The sequence below is a fragment of the Sturnus vulgaris genome, chromosome 29, assembly GCF_052056855.1.
Source record: "Sturnus vulgaris isolate bStuVul1 chromosome 29, bStuVul1.hap1, whole genome shotgun sequence".
In the NCBI taxonomy this organism is placed as follows: domain Eukaryota; kingdom Metazoa; phylum Chordata; class Aves; order Passeriformes; family Sturnidae; genus Sturnus; species Sturnus vulgaris.
The window spans coordinates 2948052-2966194 of NC_142271.1; the positions used below are offsets into that span (position 1 = coordinate 2948052).

The 18143-nt window shown below is 46.5% G+C and overlaps 1 protein-coding gene and 1 long non-coding RNA gene across 3 annotated transcripts; one reads left to right on the top strand and one right to left on the bottom strand.

The window, feature by feature from the left end:
- Positions 1-125: 125 nt before the first annotated feature.
- Positions 126-5720, top strand: LOC148220928 (uncharacterized). Its single transcript, XR_015808765.1, has 2 exons — positions 126-2831; positions 2936-5720. It is a non-coding gene; the product is annotated as an uncharacterized LOC148220928 (long non-coding RNA).
- A 942-nt stretch (positions 5721-6662) lies between these two features.
- MAPK13 (mitogen-activated protein kinase 13) lies at positions 6663-17789 on the bottom strand. 2 transcript variants are annotated; one of them, XM_088180504.1, is made up of 12 exons: positions 17024-17789; positions 13923-14052; positions 13514-13572; positions 12369-12477; positions 11322-11351; positions 10856-10903; positions 9847-9961; positions 9430-9501; positions 8869-8948; positions 8339-8417; positions 7271-7447; positions 6663-7070 (listed from the first exon to the last, which is right to left on the bottom strand). In XM_088180504.1, the coding sequence occupies exons 1-12, from the start codon at positions 17140-17142 to the stop codon at positions 6949-6951; spliced, it is 1140 nt and encodes a 379-aa protein (XP_088036630.1). In that variant the 5' UTR covers positions 17143-17789; the 3' UTR covers positions 6663-6948. The 2 variants fall into 2 exon arrangements, with proteins under 2 accessions (XP_088036630.1, XP_014728254.2); XM_014872768.2 differs by having other exon boundaries at positions 6663-6972; positions 17024-17785.
- Between the last annotated feature and the right edge of the window lie 354 nt (positions 17790-18143).

Below are 18143 nucleotides of genomic sequence, written 5' to 3' on the forward strand. Positions count from 1 at the left end.
TTAGGCGGGGGCCGCTGCTGCCCGTGGCCCCCTCCGTGACTGACGAGGCAGCACCGGGGAGCCGCGGCCTCCCGGCGGCCGGAGCTACCCCTGCCCCTCGCCTGCCCCCGCATCATCCGCGGGGTTGGGGTTTGGGAGTTCGGGTATGGCTGTGCGGGCCCATCCCAGGCCGGTACCTCACAGCCGGGAGCCGTCAGGCCACGGGAAAAGAGGTGGGATTGTTGTCCCAGGCTCATCTCGGGTGTCTTCATCTTGCAGCCCACTTTTTTTGCAGCAGGTGTGGGGTCCCACGAAACACCCTGGAGCATCGCCAGGTGCCAGAGTCCAACCTGACTACACTCCCAGAGAACCTTGGCCTGCCACAGTTAGTCTAAACAAGCAACATCAAACAAACGATGTAAATTGCAAGAGCCTGTATTTATTTTGTAGACCAGTATTTCAGGTGCAGAGACGTGTGACAGGCTGGAGGGACAGTGAGAGAGGGACTGAGGGGATAAAGCAAGAAAGAAGTTATGTTAGCAACTGAGCTAAGATTTGAGATAGGAATTGCAGAGGCTCCCACACTTACTTTTTATAGAGCATGGCACATACTTGAGCATATGTGTGTTCCACCTCCCACTCTGCGCAGAGTATTGCATAATATCACCATCTGAATTTATAGAATTAACTGTTTTAGAAGGAAGCGATGAATGCTGTTTTCCCTCATTTACAGTCCAACTGGAGATCTTTTGTCTCTTAACGTATGTTAACCACGGAATCCGAGAGCAGCCAGTCTGTGACAGTTTGTTTTGCAAATACTCCTGTTGGGCCAGAGCTTATTGCAGCTTTAAAAGAAAAGGCAAGCATGTTCCTTACTGCTGTACAGTCTTTACATATCACCTTTGAAGTATATACTGTGTATATATGGTGTCTACTTTTTTACAGGTCTACTATTTACATACCAAAACTTAAATAATAATCTATTCTTGTCTTGCATGAAAAATTGCATATCAAGGATTTAGAAATAAAGTCCCAATACTCTCACTGATTTACAAATGATCTCACCCTCAAAAGAGCAGCTGTATAATAGTATGGTCCTGGCCATGAAAGATAAAACAAACCCTAAAACAATCTATAGCTGCATTTGCTTCCTGGTTAAACAGTAAATAAAATAATTTCAATAATTGATGAATCACTTCAAAGGCTGAGAGAACTGGGTTTGTTCAGCCTGGAAAAGAGAAGCTTTGGGGTGACCTAATTGCAGCCCTTCAGTACCTGAGAGGAGCCTACAATAAGGATGAAGAGAGACTTTTTACAAGAGCATATAGGGACAGGACAAGGGGGAATGGTTTAAAACTAAAAGAGAGGAGGTTTAGATTAGGTAATAGGAAAAAAATTCTTCTCTGTGATGCTGGTGAGGCACTGGAACAGGTTGTCCAGGGAAGCTGTGGCTGCCACATTGCTGGAATTGTTCAAGGCCAGGTTGGATGGAGCTCTAAGTAACCTGCTCTAGTGAAAGGTGTCCCACAGCAGGGGACTGCACACAGATATTAAGTCCCTTCCAACCCAGGCCATTCTGTGATTTTCCTTCTTTATCTGGGAATTCTAATTGGGTTTTACTTGAATTTTTTGGTTTTTTAACTTTTTTTTTAATATGACCAACTTTTGCAAACTCTTTCATTTTTTACCTCAGTTTTGAAACTTTATACTCATAAATGTGCACTGGAATTAGCTTATTACAATCATATTAGGCTCCCTGTTAAGAACAGTGGGATGAAGTGTGCACAGAGATGTCCAGACATCTCTGATGACTGAGGGCCATGTGTTACAACATCAAAACAACTTATTCGTCATTTAGTTTTATATCAAAGCTGTGGAACTAATGCATTATTTGAAAAACATCTTGAACTTCTCTCAAATCCCAGAGGCACAGCTTAATTCAATTCCTTTGCAGTCCCAGTTTTTAAAGGGTGCAAGTGCAAAATTAGTGATGTTGTTTCAAATGAAAGCAGCAGCCAAGACAGAGTCAGGCACCTTCATTCATATTACAATTTTCTCCATGTTTGTTCAAGCATATAAGACGTACTTAAAAAGGGAAGAGAATTATCATTTAGAATTGAGAGCTGACCTTTTTCTTTGTTGATTTATTAAGCCTCAAAACTGAGTTATGTTTGTATCTCTCTTTGGCTGTTGGTTCTGCTGCTGCTTTCTTCAGAATTGCTGAAATTAGAGCAATTGCTAAACAGGTCCCTTATGCATTAAAGGTTAAAACCTGATACCTCAAAATTGATAAGCCTGAGTTGCCATGTATTTTCACTGGAATTTTATGTATATATTTATAACCCTCTTTACCCTCACTAACATCAAAGAGGTTACACAAGCACCCAGCTTGTGGAGCTTACTACATCCTCAGTGGTTCTTATTTTTTAAATCTTAATGTCCTCTAATTTTAAAACATTTTTTTTACTTGAAGTGTTCTGAAGACAGATCTGAAATGATGGTTTATGGCAGGAGAATTTTTATTTTTCCATCCAAACTTGGCTAAAATAAGTTAACTCACTTTCATGTAACAGCAAATCAATGAGGGTTACAGATATAATGTACTAACCCTTCAGTGTTATTTAGTGGGGTGCATTCCAACAAAAAAGGAGAGCTGACTGAATCAGCTGTGAGCCAGCACCAGCTGAACATCACATTAAAAGCTGTGTAAGCTCATGTGCTCAGAAAATGGCCTTGTAGAGAGAAATCAGGCAAAACATCCTAAACCACATTCACCTGGAAACTCTGACATTTTCAGTGTAGATTTGGGCTCAATGATCTTAATGGCCTTTTCCAACCTGAATGATTCCATGGTAAGTACAATTAGTGCAGCGAGTGTCCATCCTTTTGGGGGGAAAGCAAATTAGTACTGGCTATTCTGGTCTTCATTCAATCTTTCATGTTTTGTTTCTCTCAGCTGTGAAAAGAAAAACAGCCATAATCACATTTCCAGCCAGCACTGCTGACCCATGATACAGGAAAAATGCAGAGGATTAGGAACGCTTTCCCTGGTTGCTCAGGCAACAGCAAGACATGGGAATATGAAAAGGTATTACCATCCTTTGTACAGAATCTCACCAGAGTTCTCAGATATGTTTATAATTTTCTATGTTTTTCTTCTTTCCCATTATCACATACTTAAAACATGAATATTATTTGTTTAGTCTGCTACCTAAAATGTGAAAATGTTAAATATGAAAACAGATGATGTATCTTTTTCTTACAGAATGAAATAAGTAGTTTTCTAAGAGGCTGTGGAAATTTTCAAAATTGTGCACTGAAAGGTTTCTAGGTGGTATCCAAAACACAGCTACTATTATCGCTCTTAAAAAATCCTCTTTTGTGGCATCTCTTAAGAAAATAAAATAATCATTCCTTCATCTGCTTTTTATTTCCCACCTACATGTGCAAGTACCTAACAAATAGGCCCCATAAAGTTGCAACTTCACAGACCTAATTAACTGTCAAAATAAACTTACAGAGAACGAATATTTCTGAAGGCTTTATTTTCCAAATTAAAAAAAGATGCTTGGAAGTCAGAAATTAAAGTAAGACTAGCAAGTAAATGGCATTCCAAGTTAGACACATGTCATGTTATCTAAGACAGGCACAAAAATTCCACCCATATATCCATGTAAATTTTTATCATACAAACTCAGTACTAACAGCAAACATATTTTTGGCTAGCCTGATTAATGGAATTTTGGACTGCTTAATGGCTGAAGGATTTTTATCACTTGGTTTTGTATTTTTAAGTATGTAAACTATACTTGTAATGAAAGGAATGTCCATGAATTATGTGTCAGTGTGAGTCACCCACCAGGCACTGCTGCACCTCTGCATGAGGTAATTCCTGCCTTGACACACAGTGTCTGTCAGGGTCACACACCCCCTCTTAGTTCTGGTGCTGATTTTGAAGGATTCCAGCCTTGGCCTGAGTCACTGGCTCTGTCAAGCAAGTGTTTTTCAAACTCCTTTCAGGAAATGTCAATAGGATTTCCCCCCACATCTCCCTTCTAGTAGCTCAGTGCTGTTCATTGAAACATCCTTGGCTGCCAGGAGCTCTGGGATGGTTGGTCTATACAGATACTCCACTACCAACCTGCTACGTTTTCTACTGTCTGTTTTGAGTTCTTGGATGATACATACCACAGAAAACAAATATGCATACACCTCCAGGGCTCCTGGGCTTACAGAGCACCTGCTCCCCACATTTGCTGGGGTAGTGGGTAATCCTTTGCACAGTGTTCTGTCACTGTATGGGGTTGGTGGGTGAATGAATGAAACCAGAACATGGAGCCCACACAGCAGCTGTTGGGATTGCTCTTGCAATTTCAGAGGATTCAGGGTAAGTGTAAACCTACTGAGAAAACCAGAACCCAGTCCCTGAAAGTGAGTGTACACTCAGCAGAAAGACTGATGCTGAAGAGCCTTCATGTGCTATCCCTAAAACAAGTGAGACTGATGTTTGCAAAATCTATCTACCCTACTCAGTTATGCTTACAATTGTTTTTCTCACACCTATTTGTATCACATGTCCCCACATGCTTGTCCTCTGCTCAGACAGACAATTCCCAAAGGGCATTTTAAATTACTCCTTAAAACTATCCAAGTCCCTTTTCATCTACCAGCAGACTACTCAGTACATTCCTTTACCATGAGGAGGTTTTCTCTGTCAGCCATCATTACTGAGACAGAAAACTCTTCAGGTCTATCTGTCCCCTTTTGAAGGAGGGCAAGATGATTAAGAAATACCCTGCATTCCCATTTACATAGTGGTTCATGAGTGTCTCAGTGGGTTCTTTGCCTGAACAGATGACTTTTGACTTTAGAGATGACTTTCTGAAAGAAAGCTCTCTACTCTAAAGGTCCGCATAGATGTACTCAAATTTGTCTACAAGACTGAGCTTTTAAGACTTCTCTGCCTCTCCATGTCCAGGGTTGCATGTAGCCAGGAGGGCAGCCTGCTTCACCCACAGCCCTAAAATATCTCCCTGAGCACTCACACACTCACCTGGACAGTGACCTTCCACTGCAAAGCACCAAGCCTTATTTTGCCCTGGCACAGGCAGCTCTAAACATCTGCAGCTCTCTGAGATGTTAATGGCAGCTATAGAGAGCTTCTCTCCAACCTCTGTTCAAAATTATGCAGGTGGCAGCCAGGTCAGATTCAAAAGGACAGTATTCCAGCTGCAGTTTGACAGATGCAGCTAGAACTCCCTTCTGCCATTCAAGGAAAAGGGAGTTATTCCTTAGCAAGAGGAAAGGATGAAGCCTAAATCTCATCAAGCTGTTTTTCAGGACAGTCAGCAGAACATTAGTGCATATCCCCCAGCCTAGCTCTTTACAAAAGAGTGCTGCATAAGAAAACATTGAATTTCCAGGGAATTGAGGCCACATCCCAACAGTTCTGTGCTCACTGTCCCTACCTAAGAGAGGAGTGAAGCAAAGAGTTGTAAATGACCCAGATAGATACGAGCCAAGAGAAACCTCCTCTTATCATCATGGACCGTCTGTGCAGCTACAGCAGGCAAACATCAACACCATCCTATCAAAAACTGCAGTCACTGCAGGGTTATCCTGTGCTGCATGCCATGAGCTGCAACAAGGAGGCAGCCAAGCAACATGACATCACTGTCCAGTTCCCAGTGGAGAAGAGAGATCAGAAAATTCTGGAAACGTTGCCATTTTCCTTGTGGTCTGTACAGCAAAACTGAACATTACTTAAGACAAAAATTAGAGAGTACTGAAAACAACCAACCTGGCTAAACCAAACCAAAATAAGTCAGCAGCTACAAAAGAGGAGGGGAGTTGAGAACCACTGTATGTATTACTGAGAAAGTCAAATACCTTCTCAATACTTTTTTCTAGACCTGGAAACTCAGAGCTCTGATACAGAGAAGGCACTTGGCTCTGGGCACAGATCCGTTGGGATGGATTTTGGAATGAGTGGCTGAATGTGCCTGATCACCATAGGGAAGAAGGTGCTGCAGTCCAAAGGTGTTATCACAACCAGCAGCTGTGCCTGCACTATCAGGTGACTCTGTTGATAACCGTGGATCTGCAGATACCCCAGTTTCAGCCCAGGCTGGAAATCTTCCTGCAGCTCCATATTCAAACTAACTCGTGCAGCTGCTTGGGACTCCCAGTCTGGCACTGTGGGAAGGGGCCTTAAATTCCCAGGCTGTGTTGGCTGCCAGCAGTGAGGAGGAGACAGCACTGATCAAATCTCAGGGAATGAAATAAGCAGGGGAAAAATAAAAAAGAAAGAGGCAGTGGCTCTGGAGGGGAAGTATCTGAACAGAATTGGGTGTATAGGATGAGAGGATGAGTTTGTGGCTGCTCTGAACACTGGCTGATCTCCTGGTGCCCTGGAGCTGACACCATCCCAGCAGCCCTGCTCTGCTGGGTGCTCTGTGACTGCTCAGGGAAGCAGGACAGCCAGAGTGAGATTGGTTAAGGCCTTGTTATGCTGAAATTCAGTATTTCTGTTCCTTTTGCTTAGGACTCACTTCCTTTTTCTTTACCTCATCCATAATTAATGTACTAAACCCTGTGCTTGAAAACACTAATGAGAAAGAATTAAACCCCTCCTCTCAAGTGGACAAATACAGCGATAAAAAAAAAAGAAACACCAGATAAAATTTTCCCAGTTAAAAGCTTCAACAAGAATATATTTGTCTTTTATGTTGAAAAGTGTCTGGGGTGCTTCCCGTTTAGTAGAACAAAGTCCAATGCCCACAGCATGGTGTCATCCTTGTGTTGGCACATGGAGAGAGGTCCCACAGGCCAAAAGCTGGCCACCAGTAGTGCAGTGTGGAGTGAATTTGATGTCATCAAGGAGAACTGAGTCCCAGCCACAGCTGCACTGTCGCTATAATGACATCCCACTTCTCTTCTTTGAATCCTTCCGTGCAATGGGGCTGAAGGTCAGGATCTCCTTGTAAATGTGCTCTTGAAAAACAGAACAAAGTAACCATGAATGTGTGATTTTAGAGGACACAAGTGAAAGTTGGAGTGTTGGATGTGCAGAAAAAGGCATCCAGTGGCAGCTGAAAGAGACAAAGGAGAGAGACCAAAAAAAAGCCTGAAGAGCTGAAGGGATCTTTGGTGAATGCATAAAAGCAAGAGATCTGTGCACTACCACTGAGGCATCAGCAGGCAATCACAGCCTTCCTCAGCATCTGTACAGCAAAGAAAGAGGGGCAGGAAAGTCCCATGCTAGACAGAAACCTCAAAATAAACTTCTTACTTTTCCACTCCTCTATTGAAAGCTTTTCATGTTCCAGAGAATCATCATAGGAGTGTTGTGCCTCTGTCTCCTCCTCGATGTCTCGGAACTGGTCGAAGTAGGGGTGAGCCAAGGCCTCTGTTGCTGTGAGTCGCTTTTCCACATCCAGCTGCAACATCTTGTCCAGCAGGTCCACAGCTGTAGAGGATGGGAACAGGGCTAGGCAAGGTGCAGGGGAGCACAGGCACCCTGTGCATGAACCCTGCAAGAGTGGCACTGGTATTTCCAGTGTTTCATCTCCAGACCTGAACACTGAAGAGATTCCTCAACCTGGCCAAAGCAGCAAGGAGCTCCCACCAGTGGAGATGCAAAGTCTGCCCAGCAGCAGCCTCAGGGAGCCCTTACTAACAGAAGTTAAATTGTACAGAAATAACAAATTAGACTTGAATAAGCCTTGCTGCACAGACTGGGCTGTAGAAATATGAGGAGTAAGCCAGTAACCTCGAAATATTTTTCAGTTTTAATCATTTGCTTTCATTCAGAGCCCTGCATCTCAAAGGAGTCTTAACATGAGTAATCTGTACAGAAACCTCTACATCCCTGGTAAAGAGGAGGGCAGGAAACTCAGATGCTGTCTAGTCTGCCAGCCCCATTCCCACTCGGTTTTAACATTTTAAGACTTCCTTCCATTCAGTTTCTAGAAGAGTTTTGCTTGCTCTCACCTCTAAGTTACCTGGGAAGAGAGCTCGAAGACATTAATTCTTACCCTGAAAATTTCACATCAGCTGTCTGTTAAGTATTGCTAGATCCAGGTATTCAACAAAGAGGATCAACACTGTACTTAAAAATAATATTTTTTTAAATAAAATTGTAAATGGCCAAAAACAGCAGAACATTGCCATTGTAATGCCAATAAAAAGTAATTCTGCTTTTAATTTATACATATTTCCCCTGAGGAAGGGCAGGGGCACAAACTGCAAGGGAAAAATGTAGCAAGAAATTATGAGAAGGAGAAAATAAAGTTGGGGCTGTGGCAGTGAGCTCGCCTCCAGCTGTGAAAACTCATGAGAAATGCTGGAGATTACTTACCCTGAGGATTTGCTTTAGGGAAAAGCACAGACAAATCCTTCTTGGGGATTTTAGGAAGGGACTTGATGTAACTCTTCGCCTGAAAGAGCAAGGAAAGCACAGTTACTGCAGTGGACAGGTGTGAAATACAGCTCTCAGTCTCATGGCTCTGATGAGCAAAGGCAAATAAGATAGGAGCAAAGCATCCCAGATGTCCCATTTCAGCAAGCAGTTTACAAGGAACTATTTTTATTGGTCAAGACGGAGGAAAATCTTCTGTTTGAAGAGCCAAGCTGGAGAACAGAGAAGATTGGTGATGCTGGGGCATCCAGCACCTCACATGGGATCCCTGCCAAACACAGCCATTCCCAATGCAGCACCAGCTCCATCAGATGGGCCACCAGCACAGAGAAATGCCTTCCCTGCCCAGGGGAAAAGGCTGCTGCACTTCCCTGTTCCAGAGGCAGCACCTCTCCCATGCCAAACACAAATCAACCCCTTCCCTTCACACCTCTGCCAGCAGGACCCAAACCCACAGGGAGCTTCCTTACCGCTTTGTCCTCCAGCTTCTCCAAGAAGTCCTCTCCTGGATGCCCTGTTACTTTCAGGATCTGGGTCAGCTGATCCAGGTCTGGCAAGCTGTGTTAAAGATCACCCTTTGAGGGGCAAACCCTGGAGACCCCCACCACAGCTCAGCCTGTGAGAGCACAATTAGCTCATGATACAAACCCACCACAGTCACACAAGCAGAGATTCATTAGACTGGCAAAAAGAGCTCCAAGCTTTTCTTCCTGGCATGTCATTTCCATCAACAGATCATTTTCCTGGCACAACTATGCCAGGACACACATCCATGGGACTGGAAGGATATACAAAGTTTTGGGAACGGAGCTATGACCACACAAGGTCGAACAGCTGATGAAGAACCAATACAGAGGTTTATTTCTGAGGTCCTCTTCTGTTTTCCTCCCCAAAAAGACTGGCCCTTGTGATTACCTCCTGATAAATCAGACTGACACCTGTTTTTTTCAGTGGCCTTATTCATAAAAACCCTTCCACACATACCAAGAATATTACTCTGCTCAAGGAAAAGGTTCAGCTTGAAAGGATACAGTCTTTTCCTTTAAAGAGTGTTTTCCCAGTCAGCATTTCTGCCATGATACAGCCAATAGACCAGATATCCACTGTTCAGAGAGAAAAAGGAGGGAGGGGGAAAAGGAAGGGAAAAAATATTAAAAAGGCAGCAGTGGTTGCTGGGGCTGTCGCTGTTGCTTGCTTGCAGCAAGCACTGATTTAAATTTCACTGCCTCCCACCATCCTCTGTTCTTTCTATGCTGCTAAAACCTCTGCTTTCATCATTTCCTGCAAGCACCAGCTCTGGGAGTTGTGCAACACCTCTGGGACCTGCTCTACTCCAGGGAACAGTGATGATAAAGAGGAAAAACAGCTGGACAATTCAGTGAGATTTGAGGCAGCAGGATCCCCCAGCTCATCACCAGGAGTCACACTGCTGGGGCAGGGCTGCTCACCTGTCTGGTTGTAATGCATCCAGTTCAGGATGACTTCTGGGGCTCTGTACCACCGTGTGACCACGTAGCCAGTCATCTCAGCATCAGCCTGTCTGGCCAAGCCAAAATCCAGGATCTGCAGTGCCAAAGGAAGAACAAGGAGAAGGGAGGGCAGTAGAGAAAAGAGAAATCCTATGGGCAAGTGAGACTCGTAAGAGAAAATGGAGTAGCTCCAATCAGATAATAACAAAGCTTCAACTACACCACAGACACCCACGGGATGCCTCAAAGAATTAATATGGAATTAATTAATTCCACTGTAAATTGCAAGCCAGCTGCAAACCCCTGCTGAAGGACCAGTGCTTTATGCTCCTTGGAAGGTCACTTCCTTTCTTGAAGCTTAAATTTCAAGTCAATGTGCTTTATTGGGGTTGCTCTGTGACCTGGTGGTGAAGGCATGCTCCCAGGTCACCACAACTCACCCTTTCCTACAAGAACACCTTGCAGGTGACACAGCATGGCCTCTCCCTCAATGCTGAACAAGCTTGACCCAACCTTTACGGGCAGCAGAGCCACTCCCTGCAATATACATTACAGAAAATGCATGCTAGAGCATCACACCAGCCAGCAGCAACAAACCCTTCAGAGCAACCCTGAAAATGGGTTTGTCTGGAATCACAACCACAATGTCCATGAGAACCAAAGGGCAACTGCAGCTGAATGCATTTACCCTTCAGGGATCATTCACCTGCTGCAAGCATTGCTCAGCAGTGCTGAATTCCTCTAGGAAGTCATTACACACTGCCATCCTCGAGGATTACAGTGACAGAAGGCTCATTTGAGGTCTTGTGTCCTGATTCAGCAAGTGACATCAGCAGGGGAGCATTTCCCACTGCTGCAGCTGCCAAGGAACACAAGGCCTGGAATGGAGGCTCGGGAGGGAAGAGGAAACATGACAGTGCCAATTTCCTGCTGCCAGAGCAGTTCCTCCACGAGCTGATGTGCTGCAAAGTGCTGCTTTGCCACCTACCTTCAGCTGGCAGTCTTCATTCACAGCCAGGTTACTTGGCTTCAGGTCCTACAACAGACAGGAGCAGAAAAATTGGATGTTTCAAGTTGCAATCCATTAACACAACTCTCAGTTGAACCTCTGCTTGCCTTTGATGTGGTCCCATAACACCCCAGGTTCAGTATCAGTTCAGCAAATGACTGAATAAGCACCATGCCTGCTATACTGTACTTTAGATTATTATTTGATTCTTTTCTGAAACAGTTTTAATTCAGAAAGCATCATAAAATGCTTCTCAGCTCATCATAAAATACAGCATTTTCTCAAAATACTGCACGAATTAGAAAATCCAAACATATATAGGGTGTAGGATGGAAAATTAGAGCAGACAATGCTATTAGTGAAATGATGGTTAGGAATTTATTAACTTTATGACTATGCTGTGTTTCTCAGACAAAAATCAGAATAAGAGCACACATGAACTTACCCTGTGGACGATGCCAGCTGAATGAATATACTGCAATAAAAAGAGGAGCCACAATGTGATCACCAGCAGACAAAATTTTCTGTTCTCCAGCAGAGAAACAAGAGCTACAAACAAGAACTTGCTGAGAACAAACCTCTGCAGCCTTGTACAGGTCCCTGGCCCCTAGGGCAGCAGTTTGAAAAGAAATTTCTGCCCCAAACTACTGGCAGTGTTTACAGTGCCATTGCCAGTCTAAATAAGATGCATAGAGCAGAAGAGAAGAGATGAAGCAATAGTTCCTTAGAGCAAGTACAACAACAGCTTCAAACTATCAGAGTCATCAAGGTTACAGCAGATGACATGAGAACATGGTTATTTTGGGTGTTCAAAAAATAATCTCAGCTCAAAAACAAAAAATTGCAAAACTGACTACAGGAGTTTTAGCACACCAGTCAAACCTTCTGTGTGTTCTTCCCCCCTTTATTTAAACTCAAGGTAGCAGTGACCTGGGAGAGGTGTGATTTAGGTGAACCTGTTGATGCCTGTAAGCCACTGCTGTGACTCCAGGGGAAGGATATGAGAGGACAGCTGGAAAGCTCTGTCTCCACATCCCAGAGTTTGCAGTGATGGCTTTCAGCTCCCTCAGAGCACAGGAACATATTCTTTCCTTTTTATGCTCTTGAATAGAAAATTATTCCCTCTGTGTGCTCCCCTGAGAGCCTCTGTGACGGGTTCAGAGAAGCTCCTGCTGCTGCCAGCCTCTCCCTCCCTGTGCAGAGTTTTGCTGAGGGTTTGGGCAAAGCAGAGAGAGAAGCAAATGGAAGAACTATCCCAAGGCCTGTGGCTGCTGATTACTTTGATACCCAACTGACTGATGTAAGCAAACCCTCATTTTATTGATGTGTGCTGGAACAGGAACGGTTCAACAGCCAATACCTGTTCTGAGGGGATGCCTAAACTCCCCACATCCTCCTGTACAGTATTGGAGGGGAGTTTAGTTCGGGTCAACCCAGAGGTGACACACAGAGGAGACACAGGGAGTCACTAAACTCCTCCACACCCACCTACCTTCAGCCCTTTCAGCATTTGGTAGACCAGGTACTGGATCTTTTCGTCACTGAATTCATGTCCCATGATCTTTTGTAAATCTGTCCGCATGTATGGCATCACCAGGTAGCTAAAAGGCAGTAAGACAAGGCCCTGAGTCTGGAAGAAAAATGCAGGGGACCAGGCTAGCCTTGTTCTCACTTGGTTTGGTTTTTCTGGCTGTGTAACTCACTGTAAGGAGGATGAGTTGTTGTGACTATTCCTGGCTAACTAGCACGTCCTGCAGAGAAGCTGGAATTTCAGCCTCTTCTGAAAATTGCTGTTTCTCCTCCCTTGAAATCAGATATCTGACGTCAAGTAAGAACAAGAATCTTCAGGATCCTGAATTAGTTTAGACCTCAAGTGAAGTTCAGTTTTGGACAGCCTTTCACCACCCAGGAGCTGAAACATCTTACACAGCAAAGCAGCTGCACTGGCTCCCAAATTTGTCATTGTAATGTTCTCCAGCCCTGCCTCAGAAGACAACATCCAGCTTCCTTCTGTACCTGCCTGCAGAGGCTGCTAATTAATTGATGGTCTTCCTGCAGAAACTGCCCTGAGAACCTTCAAATGCTCCTCCTGCAGGCTGCTAACACTCAGCCATCAGCCAAACCCCAAACCCAGGCACACACTGCTCATCTGCAGTGATGGGAAAGGAAAAGGACTTGTCCAACATGACTATGAACACGGAGGGAAAATGCCAAAAAAATTAATTGAGAAGAGCCAGAATCAAGCAGAAAAGAAGAACAGATCTTTCAGATTCTAAGTTTAATTGCCCTGAGGCATGATGAACAATACTTCTCCCATTCTGAGAGCAGCCCCTTAGCTCAGCAGTCACCCAGTGCTAGCATGGGTCACCCTCCGTGTGAGGCACCATGGAATGTAACCACAGGTCGGCCTGTGCGTGCTGTGGTGTCCCAGCTGTGACAGGGTGGGATCTGCTCACGTGTTCTGGGTGTGTCAGCCATGGGAGCTGATGTGTGCTCTTGGCTCTCTGCTTTATTGGAGGATGCCTGGATTCTAGTCTGGTCCCTTTGCTCCTCAGCCCTCTCTGTTTCACTGCTGCTAAAACACAGCTGTCTTGGAAAATAGTTAAATCTAGACAGAGCAAACAACTCCAGACTTACAAGTCCTGGAACCCCTGGTAGGAGGCAGTGGAGGTGAAGACATCAAGCAGTCCAATGACCTGAGGAAGGAGAGAAGGCCACATTTAAACCTGAAAAGCATCTGCTGTGCACATGGCACTCATCAACTCTCCACTGGCACATGCACTTGGGTGAACACAGAGAATTCTGTCTGAGGAACCCAGGGACTCCTCACTGATGCTGCACAAATGTTTTCCTCTTACTCATACCTGGGCTCACCCATTACACACCTGCTCCAGCCTGGGCACAGCAGACAGGTCACAGGTAAACCCTGAGACCTCCTGCACGTACCAAATGTCAATTAAAACACGGATGATGCCACCAAGGACTTGCTCCCAGGTGGCAAGGAAACACCCCTGTGTCAGCAGGAAGAGGAGAAATGAGCACTCACATTCTCATGCTGCATGTGCTTCAACAGCATCAGCTCTCTGTAGGCTCTCTTGGCAAAGATCTCTGACTGGAATGGGCGGCACAGCTTCTTGATGGCCACTTTCTCACCCGTCTTCTTGTCTATGGCTGAACTGCAGCAGGCAAATAAAAAACCATTCTGATGTCAGCAGGATGTTTTAACAGATTCTGCAACCCCACAGTCATCTCCTAGAGAAGAGTTGATTCCTGTGCTCGCAGGACAGCAGACAAAGGTCCTTTGAGAGCTCAGTGGAGCTCTGCACACACAGATGTTACCCTGTGTGGCTTTGGGCAGCAGACCACAGCCTGTGCTCTTTGAGGTGGGACACCAAGGAAAGCATGAGTGGCTCATTTTTATTCCCTTCAACCTGCAGAAGTGAGCTGGAGGTAACAGAGCTGAAAGTGAAACACAAGTGGTTAAAGGTCAGAATCAGTCCTAACTGCCATCTCCTTCCCTAATGCATGGAGATAAGGGAATAAAGATATGGAGGTTTCTGCTTTGCCATCTGCTTGGAGGTTGTTGTATTTTAGGGCAGGCCAGCTGCCTTCACTGTGATCTGGAGCAAAGACAGTGGATGTCACATGTTGAAAATGCTGCTGCAATTAATCCTGCTGTGTTCAGAATCCTTGATTACACCTTCACTTCTGTGTAAGAACGGGTCTGGCTGAAAATGAGACTCTTCTCTAAAGCTGATGAAAACCTGACCCAGCAGCCATTGCTACAGACACGCTGTGTTATTCCTGCTGGTCACATTGGCTGTTTGCAGCTGAACACAGCAATCCTGGGACAGTTCCTTTCCTCTGGAGGCTCCCTGCTCAGATTGCAAAGGAGGGAAGAGAAGTCCTCAGACAGTCAGCTGTAATTCAGGGTTCTCAGTGGTGTTTTCCAGGAGTGTCTCGGCCCCTCCTTGACTCCTCCCAAGAGACAAACATGAAAAAAAGGATTTTCCCTGCCAAATCCCACTGTGGATTCCCAGAGCAGTTCCCACTGTTTCAGAAATCCCTATCCCATCTCCCACAGGAACAGAAGAGCTGTAAATCATTGTGTTCAATCCCATGGCTTCCAGCTGCATCCTCCAGCCTTGCACTGACAAATACTGAGTCAGGAGAAGCAAAGGAAGTGCAGGAACAGCTACACAAGGCAGCTGAAGATGCTGCAGGGTGTTGTAGGAGGACTCTTAGTAAGGTTTTGTCTCTGTTTTAGGACTTCAGCAGATGCCAGCAGAGGGGACAGCACTGTGTAAGGAGGAAGGGACTCAGACCAGGGAGTCGAACTGCAGAATCCAAGGCAGATTTCCCGATCTGAGGGTGCCCTCCCAGCTGCTGACCTACAGAGCATTGAACCCCAGCAGCCAACACAGGAGAGCTGCTGGTGGAGCTTGAGCCTGCACAGCACAGACAGTGCTGGTTACAGCCTTGCTGTAATCCCAGCCCAGAGCTGATCCAGTCATGCAGCTGGGAGAGCCCCCCATGCTCTCCCCAGCACAGATTTAGTGAACAGATGCAGTTTGGGGTGACCTCAGGCAGGCAGAGCTGTGTCCCTGCCTTGGCTGGTAGAGATCAGCAAGAGCAGCGTTGGAGGGCTCAGAAGATTCTTCTCTCACAATTACACTCAGCTGGAAGCCAAATCACTACAGATTTTGGCAAATTAATAAGGGCAGAAAGAAGCCTTTGCTGTTTCTCCTGAGTTCTTTTCTCAGCTGGTGTAAAAGCTGCTGCTTCATAAAGCTGCAATAGGAAATTTTCTCAGCAATTCCCAGCAGAGGACAGCAAATCCTAACTCCACATTTTCTGCCTCAGCTTTGTACAGGAATCGGCACCGAGCCCTCCCTGCTGAGCTCTGTCCATTCAAAACCACCACGGACCCCCTGGGCTGCTTCAACACCCGCCTCTCCCTCCCTCCTTGAGAGCTCTAGAGCAGCTGAGAGTTTTACAGAGACCATTAAAGATTTCTTTTGATGTTTGTTTTTTTCGGGTGAGCAAGGAAACTTGAAAGGATTTTTCTCTCTTTTTTTTTTTTTTTTTTTTTAGGTCCTGTCTTTATTTTTCTTCCTGATTTTCTCTGTGATAAAAATCAGAGAACACTGTATAAATATAAATTAAAAGTCAAGTCTAATCCTATCTAATTTTGCGGGACTTACTTAAGAATCTAAATGCATCTGGGCAGCCACGAGGGTGCCTCTGTAAATTGGAAACTGGGGAAAAAGGACAAAACCAGGGCACCAGGATTTCAGGATTAGTGTCAGTGGCAGACCAGACTTTGCCCGACACCTATAAAAACGGACACACCTTTTATTATTATTTTTAGCTCCGCACGTTACGAAATAAAGGCTCTATTCAGATACTATCAATGGACTGTTTCATATTTAGCCTTTCAGAGTTGCCATCTCTGGTTTGTCCGTTTAAACCCAGCAATTCCGACTCGCGCTTGCTCTTGCTTCAGGAAGCTTTACCCGGCTGAATAATTAACAGCAGCTCGTCTGCTCTTCTGTGCGCTGGGGTTTATCATCAGCCATGAAGGAAGTCCCAGTCTGTTATTGATCCTGGTTTACAGTAATTCCTACCCACTTTATGATTTCAAACTGGAAGCAGTATCAGGGTGGGGGTTGCATTGTCCAGCTGCTTTCCCCAGGCTGCCCAGCATCACCTGCCCGGGGCAGAGCAGCGAGGACAGCCTGTTCCAGCTCCCACCTCTGTAATCACCCACAAATCTCTTCCAGACGCTCAGGTATTCCCCCGCCTTCTGCCTGTGCTGCCAGACAGGACACAAGATCGAGCCCAAAGCAGCTCAAAATCTGCCTGGCCCCAGTGCCGAGGTGGCCCCGGTGCCGAGGTGACGCTCGGCTGCTCTGGCACCGCTGCCCACCGGGCTCACCGAAGGGGCAAACATTTTCTTCAAGCGAGCGAGTGTCCAGCCGTGCTCTGGAGCAGGGGACAGCCTGTCCCCATCACACACATGCAAATGTCCCTCTTTAATGGAGGGGTGCTGCCAAGCACCTCCTCGTTTCCCCCCCGGCACGGAAGTTCAAACACCCCCAGCCCGGCCGGCGCTGCCGCGGGCGGTGCGGGCAGGACCCCACTCACCAGACGGAGCCGTAGGCCCCGGAGCCCAGCGGCTGCAGGGCTGCGTATCTCCTGGGCAGCTCCCAGAGCGTGTTGTTCACCTCCTGTCTGTAAAAGCCTCTTCTCCTTGCGATGTTCATCGCCCGACGGGTGTGGGACAGCCACCCCCCCAGAGTAGTGGAGTACGGGAGGGCTTCTGGGGTGAGAGATGGGCAGGGAGGCTTCCTGCGCTGCTGAGAAAGGCTCTAGCAAGTTTCCTTCTCTGTTTTCAGCTGTTGCGAGCGTGAAGGGACATGTCTTTGGGCCCTCCTCCCTCCGCCTCCACATTGGCAGAGGTGAGGCATCAGATTTCCTGACACGCCTCGATGCTGTACAGGTGCCTCTGGGCTCTGCTGCAGCACGGAGCAGCCAGCCCCGCTCGGGCACGCCTCTGGCAGCCCCTGTCATCCACAGCTCCCGTCTGCTGCTCCATCAGCCGAGAAATATCCTCACGGGGCCCGACAGGGGCTCCTGAAATCCCTCCTCCAAATAGGGGGATGAGTAAGGACTCGTCCAGCCGGGGAATCCGAGGGAAAAGCCACAGCACCGCGTCAGACACAGGGACATCCTTCTTTCGAAGCCGATGGACAGCTCCAGGCCCGTGGCAAAGGGCACCACGGGGTCACATCGATGGCGATTTTCTCCCAAGCCCGGCTTCCCAGCAGCGTGGGGAGGTGCGGAAAGCAGGCCGAGGTTCTCCAAGTGACTGCTGCCAGGGGTTTCAGGAGCAGCTGAATGGGAACATCCCCAGAACAGTTCGTGCCCCAGGCTTGGCTGGGTGCGGTTTCATGTCCTGCAGCAGCTCTCAGCCCTGCCTGGCTCTTCTCGGACACAACAAAGCCCGTGTTCACTCCGCGTCTGTGACCAACCAGCCCAGCACACCCAGCCCACGAGAAGGACCATTCGTGGTAAGCAGAGAACACTTCAACATTTCACTCCAGCATGAGGAGGCTCAGGTGGGGCTCCCACACAGGAGGTGCATCCTCCCCACTCCCCAAAGGAAGTGACTAAGCTGAGCCTTACCAAGCCAGCCTAGCTGCTTGCACAGTGTTCTACCCCAGCAGCCCTCCACCCCACCCAGAGCCTCTGCCCCTTCCATGCA

What these genes read in the sequence shown, in the direction of transcription:
- MAPK13 (XM_088180504.1), bottom strand. Translation starts at nt 17,142, where the DNA reads ATGAACATCGCAAGGAGAAGAGGCTTTTACAGACAGGAGGTGAACAAC. An exon ending in GATGCATTACAACCAGACAG is followed by an intron (nt 9,502 to 9,846) that starts GTGAGCAGCCCT and finishes CTCTCTGAACAG; the next exon opens with TGGATATCTGGTCTATTGGC. An exon ending in CCCTAAAGCAAATCCTCAGG is followed by an intron (nt 7,448 to 8,338) that starts GTAAGTAATCTC and finishes CATCCTCTACAG; the next exon opens with CTGTGGACCTGCTGGACAAG.